General features: G+C 39.2%; 1 protein-coding gene across 5 annotated transcripts in view; it reads left to right on the forward strand.

Annotated features, from left to right (window-relative positions):
• The window catches only part of lingo1a (leucine rich repeat and Ig domain containing 1a), a 130350-nt gene extending 123000 nt beyond the window's left edge, over positions 1-7350 (forward strand). For all 5 annotated transcript variants that reach the window (XM_069162713.1, XM_069162717.1, XM_069162712.1 and 2 more), the window contains one exon: positions 3282-7350. In XM_069162713.1, coding sequence (XP_069018814.1) covers positions 3294-5141 — 1848 coding nt within the window. In that variant the 5' untranslated portion in view covers positions 3282-3293 and the 3' untranslated portion in view covers positions 5142-7350. The remainder of the gene's footprint in view (positions 1-3281) is intronic.
• Positions 7351-11616: the final 4266 nt, after the last annotated feature.

Below are 11616 nucleotides of genomic sequence, written 5' to 3' on the forward strand. Positions count from 1 at the left end.
AGCCACATGGACAGAAAACAATCGACAGCCTAAAATCAGTGGGGCTTCGTAACCTGTTTAACATGGATCTAAAAGGCTTAAGTAAGGGGATACTTAATATTGTAAATCTTCTAAAAGAACTTCCTGAAACTGAGATTTATAAGGAGATGGTGGCTGGATCTTTGATTATGGTCGTAGTTTAACATTGTTGTCTGTGTATGTAAAAAAAAGTGGTCGCAAACATTTTCTGGACAAAATGTTTTAGACTATACTAGAGTCCATCTACCTGCTACTGCATTGTAAGTTTGAACAGTTTAACTAGTAAAGAGTTCTTGCAAGCTCTTATCTAGTAAAGGATAATTAGATTACAGACTTGATAATTAGATTAGGAGCAACAACTGAGTTTAAATTAGGCTCTACACCAAAAACATAGCAAACGTTACTTAATGACAGCAGCTAGGACACGATGGGATGTAACTGTGACCACTTAACCCTCACACATATATATTGTGCAAAGGGATAGTAAAAACTCATATTTGCCTGTTTAATTAGTATAGTGTATGGGCATGGGAGCACCATCCACTTCCAATATGAAGCAACATCTTCAGGATCCCAGTGGATGCTGGCATAAAGGCATTCATCTCACCATTCATTGATCTGGTTATTGCTGGTCTTGGACCAGTGGGTCCTCGTTTATTGAGCACTGTTGTCTTATTTCCTGAACATATTCATTCTTTTTAGAAGCACACACACCCCCCTCTAACTTCACCTCAATTAATGTAATTCTCTGGGAGCTCACTGGAGTGCTGATTGGAATGAAGAACCGCATTCAGACGACATGCCTGTGAGGGAATGATAACACCAGATCATTAACAAAACTGGGCTGCAAATGTTTACCCGTGGATGGCATCCTTCATCTTAATGTCTCCCCTGCCACAATTTTCCAGGCGAGTCTGTCATGAAAAAAAAAAAAAAAAAAAAAAAAAAAAAACTGGGCAGACATTTTGAACAACTGACTGCAAAACCTTACTTAAATAATCAGATGAGCTATGATTGAGTAATCAAGTGAAGTGTTATTTTGCAGGGATTTTTTTTTTCTCTGTTGAGACAAATGTGAGAACATGCCTGACTGCAGTCATTAAACTGCTGAAGTTGCAGCCGTAGTGCTTTACCAGCCAGAGATTATGATTTGATAATTTTCCTGATTGGATCTCAGTGTCAATGGTAATAGAGTTGGACATAATAGCATCTCATCGACGGATATCCAATATATAATAGGCACATGATAGAGGCTGACAGATAGAGCTAAGCCTATGATAAGGCCACACAGCAGTCTATCTCGCAGCACTCAGCACTCACTTGATCAATGTGGGTTAAGGAATAAGAATGATTGTGTATGGCTGGAGGCAGCGTAAAGTGCAGCAGGCTCTGGTGCAGGTCTCAGATCTCAGACAAACTCTCATCTCAGACTGTTTTGACATCACTTGTTCACAGATGGTATCATCAAATCCTCAATCTGACCTTTGACCTGTGAGGGAATAAAATTAAATTGAGAGAAGTAAATTGAACCTATTGACCCCCACTCCAATTTTATGATCAGCCTGATGTCCAGTGGGCTATTAGTTTAGTTTGGGAAAAAAAGTTATTCGTGGTGACCACAATAACTGTCAACCATGATATCATAGATTTTTTTTTTTTTTCATTTTTCTTCACACCCTGTCAATCTGTCACATGTAATATGGTCCATCGTTTCTATTGAAGAACAAACATTTGCATTATCTGTCTTTTAGAGACTGTCAGGAAGAAGAAGCACGTGACTAGTTAGAAATCAACTTTAAAGACAAAGTTAGAACAAGAGATGAAACTACTTACCACTGGCAAAATTATATGTATTGTGACTACAGCCATCACACATAGACAGGAGTCCCCCAGAGACATGTCTTAGGATGTCTGCAAATTAGATGTGAAGGACTTTGGTTCAGTGTATTTTTTTTTCTTGGCACATTTGATCTTTTCAATGAACTACAGTCCTATTCCTTGTGATAAATGATTAATTAAAGCCTGGATAATACTGACTCATATTTCACAATTGCTATCTGTAGATCATACCATGATTGATTCTGATGATGTTCAGTTTCCACTATAATGTAGCTAATTGGCCCCATCAGGGTTATTTTTTTATTGGTTTGTTTGTTATTATTATTATTATTGTTACTATTATTATCTTGCATGTAATTGGTAATTATTCTACTAAAATTAAATATGTTTTTTTTTTCTGTAAAAGCCTGTATTTATCTCTCTGTATCCAATTCCCTGGTTGTGTGTGATCTATATTTTATCCTAAAAATTGCATGAGCTCAGGGTCAGCCACAGCACATGCATCACACTTGCCACCATCCATCTTTGATCGCGTCCGCTTGCTACTGCTGCTTCACCCCTTACTGTTTTAACTCACGCAGCAAATTCCGACTTGAGGTAGGAACAACGGAGTAGGGGCTGAAAAGAAAAGGCTTCATGGTACCGGAGTAAACCACAGATGTGATACTCGTATATGTCTCTGACACAGGATGGCTTGGATCACTGATAAATACTGTTAATTCCACTTGACCCTGTGCCCATTCACTTCGTATTGGCATAATGGCATTGACTGATTGATTATCTTCAAGGTGTGTTGTGCAAATGGTTTTCAGCATTCGCCAGCAGACACAATGAGGGTGTAGAGTAAGATGTATGTAGACTACTACAAGGATTTGGCTTTAGAGTTTGTGGCTAGAGTCAGTACATCCTCCTCTATATACAAAAAAAAGGTCTCACAGAAGGCTGAAACAGAAGGAGCTACTTGCATTGGAAATACCTTTTGAAACTCTGTCTAGACCAGTGAAAAATGTAGCATTCAAAATTGTCAGCACTCTCAATTATGCAAACACACACCTTATTCCTTCTAACCTCTATTCATCTTTAGTCTGTTCATGAATTGTGCAGCAGGATTCTCTGTTATGTTAACATTTGCTGAAGTAACCAACAGCAGCCAAACGAAGGTCTTTTAAATACAAGTTCAGACTGCTGCCCGCCCCCCTTACAGCACATGTAATGGGAAATTGCAGAGTTTAGCAGTGATATCAAACCATACACACCATCTGTCTGTAGCTTAGCTGATGTATGGTAATGTTCTACAATCTCCACTAAATTTGCCTCTTGCCTTCTAAAAGTGTATACAGAATTGCTGTGAATGTTGTGAGGCTGAAACTATCGGTGTTTCATTTTCTAACAAAATTTTCCGCCATGTCTCTGTGTCTCCCCAGGTAACCGATAAGATGGCAGCCGGGGAAGCGACTGGGCACAGCTACCTGGTGGCTTGCTGGCAGCCAATTCTGATCTTGATGCTGGGCACTGTGCTGTCTGGCTCCACCACAGGATGTCCATCCCGCTGTGAGTGCAATGTTCAAGAGCGCTCCGTGATGTGCCACCGCAAGAAGCTCATGACAGTTCCCGAGGGCATTCCTGCAGAAACAAAACTGCTGGACCTCAGCAAAAACCGCATTAGAACCATTAACCCAGACGAGTTTTCCATCTTTCCCAACCTGGAACACCTGGAGCTCAGTGAAAACACGATCTCCACTATTGAACCGGGAGCGTTCAACAACCTGTATGGTCTGCGGACATTGGGGCTGCGTAGCAACAAGCTTAAGCTGATCCAGCTCGGTGTCTTCACAGGCCTGAGTAATCTCACACAGCTGGACATAAGTGAAAACAAGATCGTCATCCTGTTGGACTACATGTTCCAGGATTTGTACAACCTCCGGTCTTTAGAGGTGGGTGATAATGACCTGGTTTTCATCTCCCACCGGGCTTTTCATGGCCTAAGCAGCCTTGAGCACCTGAGTCTTGAGAAGTGTAACTTGTCCTCCGTGCCAACAGAGGCTTTTACCCACCTCCACAGTTTGATTACTCTGAGGCTGCGCCACCTCAATATCAATGTCATACGGGATTACTCTTTTAAACGGCTCTATCGGCTGAAAGTGTTGGAAATAGCCAACTGGCCATATTTGGATACGATGACCCCAAATTGCTTGTATGGATTAAATCTCACCTCCCTGACCATCGCAAACGCCAACCTGACCACAATTCCTTACGTAGCCCTGCGGCACTTGGTTTATTTGCGCTTTCTAAATCTTTCCTACAACCCTATCCATACCATTGAGGGAAATAAGCTCCACGATCTTCTGCGTCTGCAAGAATTTCACCTGGTCGGAGGCAGACTGGCAATGATTGAACCCTACTCTTTCCGTGGTCTAAACTACCTGAAAATTCTTAATGTATCTGGGAACTCTCTTAGCACTTTAGAGGAGTCTGCTTTCCATTCAGTCGGAAACCTGGAAACCCTCGCCTTGTATGATAATCCCCTGGCCTGTGACTGCCGGCTTTTGTGGGTTTTCCGACGGCGCTGGAGACTGAACTTCAACAGGCAGCAGCCCACCTGTGCCTCCCCCGAGTTTGTCCAAGGCAAAGAGTTCAAAGACTTCCCGGATGTTCTGCAGCCAAACTACTTCACATGTCGCAAGTCTAGGATTAGGGATCGCAAACCCCAGCAGAAATTTGTCGATGAGGGAGCCATTGTTCATTTTACTTGCCAAGCAGATGGAGATCCTGCTCCAGTGATAATGTGGCTGTCTCCACAGAAAAAGTTTATCACCACCAAGACGATTGGAAGGCTCTCTGTGTTGCCAGATGGTACCCTGGAGGTGCGTTATGCCCAGATTCAAGATAATGGTACATATGTGTGTATAGCTAGCAACGCAGGCGGAAACGACACCTCTCTTGCTCACCTACACATTCATAGCTACTCGCCTGATTGGCCACATCAGCCCAACAAGACTTTCGCCTTCATATCCAACCAGCCCACAGAAACTGGTGCTAACGGTACAAGAGCTAATGTCCCTTTCCCGTTTGATATAAAGACATTGATCATTGCGACCACAATGGGCTTCATCTCTTTTCTTGGTGTCGTCCTGTTTTGCCTGGTACTGCTGTTCCTTTGGAGCAGAGGTAAAGGCAACACTAAGCACAACATTGAGATCGAGTATGTGCCACGGAAATCAGACGCCGGCATGAGCAGCAGCACAGTGGATGCTCCTCGCAAGTTTAACATGAAAATGATTTAACAGAGATGTGGAATTTATTCAATTTCAACTTTTAAAAAAAAAAGACAAATGGAAGAGAAGACATTTTCTTTCCTTTCTTACAAACCTGTGGATCCTGGTCTGTTAACATAGAGTAATATGATTTGTCCTGACTGACGGACTTGACAGGAGGGCAGTTCCTGACTTTCAAAAGTGAGAGGGAATGAAAATGAAAAAGGCCTGTGGGGGTATTGAAAGTCAGATAAGCAGTTCATTTTCCTATGGATTCATAGTGGGAAAAATATATCAGAAAAAAAAAAAAAAAAACACTTCAAACAGCCAGAATGCGAGGGGCAGATCATATTTTGACCATTGCTGTTTTTTGTCTGTATTTTTTATTTTGTGTTATTTTTTTTCTGACGTTAGATGTCCTGTTATGAATGAGATTTGTATGGGTTGATGAGCACATTTATACAACGCTGATGCATTTCAAGTACATCTTCATTGCAGTACATCAGCGTTACAATTGTGAATGCTATGTGCTACATATGGTCTTTTTTTTTTAACTTTCCTACAGTCATGATTGTTCTGTGATCCATCAAATGTACAGTCATGTCACAATACCTGATAAATCTTTGTTGAAAGAGTATGCCCCAGAATTGAACACAAAGAAACAACATAAATTGTATGCCACAAGAAATTTTAGGAAATACAAAACTGTTAGTGATACATAGTTTGAATGTCACAGCAGCTAATTCAGAGCCAAGAAAGTACATACAAAGTAAATACAGTGAATGGTACTGTCAAACAGATTACATTGGGTGTTATGTGACCTGAATTCCTGAATGATGATGACAAAAATATGTTTTTTGAAAATTCATAGATTCAGTGACGTCACTGCATCTTTTCCTGTTGATACCAGTCCTGAGTGCTACACTGTGAAAAATCAGCCAAGAGGTGTGGAGGAATAATTGTATTTTTTCAAAGGACAATATTTAGTGTTGCAAAGTAGCATAAAATCCTGGTGTTAGATGCGTCTGCTAATAGAGGATGTTAGCGTTGGATGAATTCTCTGACATAGTCCTTTGAGGTCAGTCTCTGATATCAGTGTAACTCAGCCCTAAGATGTAACTAAAACAGCATACACACGGATGGAGGGCGTGAAATGGAATGAAATGTGAGATGTTGTCGATATGACGCTTGGTACTAATGAGCGATGCAGCATCTATTCTACAGTTCTGCCATCAAACAGAATGTTTGGCAGTACTTTAATACTATAAGCGTTTATCCCTGACCTTTTAAATTGCATTTCAAAATCTGTTATGTAATGGTATTATTTTGTGCTCAACATGATTGTGTGGAATAGAAGTTGTGGTGCTCACGTTTTTTGGAAACAATGTGCTCCTCAAGCTGTAGAATATTTCTGTCATTGTTGGTTATTTTACTTGATTGTTTTTTGTTTGCAAAATTAACGCTTTATTCATGAAGATGCCCCCCTCCTACACCCATTTAAGCCATGGAAATATTACCTTCCAGGATCATTTACAGGTTTGCTTTCCTCCTGAAATGTGCATCGTTCGTCAAGGGGTGGGGGGAGAACTGCTACACATTATGCTCCCCAGTTTGGCCCTGCATATAACATCTGAGATTACAGCCTTACCTTTTCAAGTACACACTGTGGACAGCTGGGCTTCACGAACATATGTGAGGATAAAGGCTAAGTTATTTATGATGGATGACATTACAGATAACGACACAGTACTGGCTGGAAGTATGGACTGGATATGCAGATGGTTGGAGTGACACAGATGGTTTCACCCATGGAGCAATCTGAAGCAGCTTTGGTGTAATCCGTTTTGCATAAAGGAAAAAAAACTTTAAAAAAAAAACACTGGATATGGCTCATGGTTCTCCCTCTTGCTGATTATGAATGCTCTCTTTGTTCAAAGTGTGGCTACTGTACCTAGCCTTTTTGTTTTTTCTCGAGTGATCACGGGATTCTGTTTTTTTTTTTTTTTTTTTTTTTTTTTTTTTTTTTTTCATTTTGACCCTGGACTATATTGACCATGTAGTCCAAGCCAACTTTTTACAAAAAAAGATACTAAAAAAGAAATCTATGGAAAATACATTAAAATTGTTCTGTGCAATAAAGGTAATATGCAGATTTTTTTTTTAATTAACAAAATTTTGTTGATGTTGAATTGTTGAGAATATGGTATGTTGTATTAAACAATCTATGGACTTTTTTAAACACGTCATGCTTCTATCTTGATTTTAAAGATGTGCTTGGTAGTCTTTGACATTCTTTTGGCGAAAACATTTTATCGACAAGGTCCAAACCTCGAGGTCTGGCTCTGAAAACGTTTGTGGAATTATAGTTAAATACGTCAACTATTCCATTTACAGGCGACTGTACACCAGTCTTATTACAGTTATCTTTTTTTTTTTTTTTTTAAAGCGCCACAATGACAAGCAAGCTGAACAGTTGAGTGTAGTTTCTGTTTAGCAGTGACCAAATGAGAAATTTAATGTTTGATTAATTTGATTGAATACCTCATTAAGTGATGATGCAGACTGCAAGGTAATTTAACATCATATGTTTCAGCGCTAATTACTTGTTTACGGGGAAAATGGTAATTCACTTCTCCCCTCGCCTGGCCTCTAAACATTAATTAACCACCATTAGTAAAGGATCACAGGAAATATGATATTTATAGGAAATATTGTTAATTTACTCTGCACATTTGTAATTTTCAAGAGACAATGTTGGGAAAGTAATTAGTTCGTGAACTTCAAAATGGAACAAAAAATAAGAGCTCTTTTACACCGAATAACAATTTTATTTTGGGATGTGTCTTAGAGAAACACGGGCAAATCAGGTTACCCTTTGAAGGTTATGGGAAATGACCAGGGATACGACTAGGACAGCCTAGTTTCATAAAACACAGTGCTGCTCTGCACTGAGTTTGGATCTCTGTCCCATTCCTTTTTATTCTATTTCCTTGCCTTGGTTAGAACTCCACGGGGACTTTTGACGTTCTTTTTTTCCTCAAGCTGTATCAAAGCCTGCTCATTTATCTTCTGACTTGAAAACAGACAGGCAGAAAAGAGGAGAGAAGCTATTCTTGAGGCTTCAGAGCCCGCGGGGAGTAATGGAGACATCCATTGTTTTTATTCCTTAGATATTAGATCGGTGCTTAAAATTCTAGGTCAGGAACAGGCTGATGGATTCTGACACCATGCGACAAGTCGCCTCTCCTCAACTGAGCATGAAAATACAGACACACTTCTGGGTGTTCCTTGCACTCATCCAAATCCGTGCACTTAACAACATCTGGGAAACACTGCACGTAAGCAAACAAAAGTGGGAATTTGCTTTTGGTGGTGCCTCTGTCACACCATAGGAGCTTCAGATGCCTAAAATAAAAAGCCAGTCTTTTGAGATCTATGTTCAGATGTGGAATTTCATCTCATAGCATATTCGCTGGTCCTCGTATCCATATCTAAGGACCCAATTTAAGCCCTTGTTCAGGTCTGGTTCTCTTTATTACTCCTACTGTATGCTAATTCATCTATTTTTGTCACTGTCAGTCAAACCCAACCTATTTCAGCATTCCTGATGAATCCGTTATATGACAAGCTAATCCCAATATTCAACCAATGAAATAGATGCAAAATCAGGAGTACGTTTTACTTACTTTAATTTTATTTTTATTTTAAACATAAAGGCATCTAATTGAAAGAGCTTATACCTTAATCAGTTTAATTAGGAAACTGCACCAAACAGAATATTGGATCATTGAATTACAGCTAATGCTACACTACTGCACCATCTACCTGGTTCATATTTGGAAAGCAACATATAATGATAATAATGTTATAACTCATTATACGGTTTTAAGTAGATATACAGTCAAAAATGAGCAGAAAATAAATTATTGACATTATAGCTGTATATAGTTGAAATCATTCATATATTATAATGCATTATAATCAACGTATCAGTGGTTCGTATACTGATTAAGCATTAAAAAAATGTTAAATAGCTGGTGGTAAAATAGAGTGTGATCATAATCTTTGGGATTAATGTTCACAAAATTCATAGATAGAGACATTTTCAGATATTAATTGGGCTTTTACAGTACCTTACTTGTGTCCATAAAAGTAAAAATCAATCTGAAAACCTTCCGGAAAGAAGGTGTTACTAGTGTAAAGTACAAACATTTGGTGGTTAATGAGCTAAAGCATGTAAAACTGCCATGATGGTCCATTAAGTAGTCAATTATCAATGGTAAGTATCATGGAAACATGACAGGTCTTGAATCAATCATTAGACACATTTGTGGTGTTTTGTTTGCTGCAGGTGTCTGTGTAATGTAAAGGTTTTGGCCTTTACATACAATGTATTTAAGTATTGAAATGGCTGTTATGATAATGTCAAAAGCCAGTATAAATATGTGATGAGATGAATTCAGCTTAGAGGGATAGAACTTATCATATGTACTGTAACTCAGAGCACAGTGGTTGTTTAGAGTTTATCGCTCCACTGTTGTAAAACTTCATCTGCTGCAAAAAGTAATTTCTACGCATCATTAAGCCAAAATGGGATATAGCTGCAAACAGCAACTTCCACACACACACACACACACACACACACACACACACACACACACACACACACACACACACACACACACACACACACACACACACACACACACAAAACACACAATGTTAACTCGGATTTGGAAAGCTGCAATTTTCTGCAAAGTGACACACATGACCATTTTTGTCCCTTTTAAGTAACGCTTTACTTTTTTTTGTGGATGGCATATGTTATTATCACAGAGCAGAGGTGTATTAAAAATGTTTGAAATCTGTTTCTTACATATATATTTTTGTCAAGAAATTTTCCATTTTATTTTGCATTGGAACACTTAAGTGTACCTCTTTTTGATGGGCTTGTTCCCTACAGATTACAGCCATACATTTGCTCTTTCTGTGCCTTGCCGTATACATGGGAAAAGAGAGGAGGGTTAACTAGATTTGACAATATCAGATGTTCTCAAACAATCAATCGACGGGCCGTTATTACTTAATAGACATACACAGGCTTATGTGCAAAAATGTTTCACCACTTTCCCCAAAAACACTATTCTGTGAAATGGCGAAGATATAAGTTATTGCAATGCTTAGATAAAGAACATTATCCAAACACCTCACAAGGTTTAGAACGTCATCATGTTTATGTTATATACATCCCTCACCTTTGGCAAAAAAAAATACAGTAAAAAGTAAAAAAAAAAAAAAAAAAAAATTGTACATCAGGCCTCAACTGATGGATAGTAAAACTGAAGTCCAACAATATTTGATATCATTCTGTTCAGTTTGTTACTGTAATATAATATAATTACATATGTTGCAATCTAATAATAATACAATCTAACTCGATTTCATCTACTACTCAACACTGGCCATAACTCATCCTTACTTTTGATAAAGCCCCCAGGCTGAGCATCTCCCCACTCTTCTAAGGAAACTGGACACACAGAACAAAGTAGGAGTGTCATGTCTTGTTTCAGTAAAAGTCCAAATCAAAGCAGGAACATCCATTGTTCAGGAGGGAGCAGTAACATGTCGGTTTCTGGGGGCTGTTGACTGAATTTCTCTTCTCCAGGATTGTAAGGAAACTGGACATGGCAGTTTATATTGTTACAGACTCCCAGTGACCGAATGATATAGTTGAGAAGCTGCTATGAAAGTTAGACAGCAACAAGCCTGGTTTATGTCAGTGTTAGCTCGGACAGTGCTGCACTGATAAAGAGCCACGTACCATATTAACTAGTCCTGCACACACACGAAGTACATTTACTGGATGAATCCCAGGAGACAAATCATGTCTGTTTACTACAAGGCCCTGCACAGCAGATGTGAATGTAAAAAGTGCACATGATTGTAGTGAATCATTTCTGGGATAAATATGCATCATTTCACTTCCTAGAAAAATAAAAAAAATGGCTGTGAACATTTTCTCAAAATATCCACGGTAATTACCATATCATTTGTGCAAAAGATGGTTTCCTGTTGGTGGGTTGTCTATTTATATTTGCGACATAATATTCAGAATATTCATATTTATATAATATGCTTTAAGTTGAATAGAGGGTGAGACTTTGATCCTTCTGGGTTCAGGGGTTTATGTCTGGTGTGGCTCCCACGAGGAGACTTAGCTGTTGCTTTGATGTTGAGCAGAGAGTTCTGCATAGTCAATAAACACCTCCCCAAGCAGTGCTGTAAAAAAAAAAACAAATAAATAAAAAACACCTGATCTCCAACCAACCCCTCACCCTAGTCACTCGCATTTGATTGCCTTGCTATTGTTTTACTGTCTTGGCCGGCTCATGGCTATCAAGCTCGAACCAGGATGGTGTCCAAAAAGGCGATCTGTTGAGGCCCATTTTGGCCTGGACCATATGCTACAGCCCACGTCTCTGTAGGTGACTCAATCCACCCTTCT

Source organism: Embiotoca jacksoni, unplaced genomic scaffold (assembly GCF_022577435.1).
Source record: "Embiotoca jacksoni isolate LCO1_2020_lvr unplaced genomic scaffold, fEmbJac1.0.p SCAF_3, whole genome shotgun sequence".
Taxonomy (NCBI): Eukaryota; Metazoa; Chordata; class Actinopteri; family Embiotocidae; genus Embiotoca; species Embiotoca jacksoni.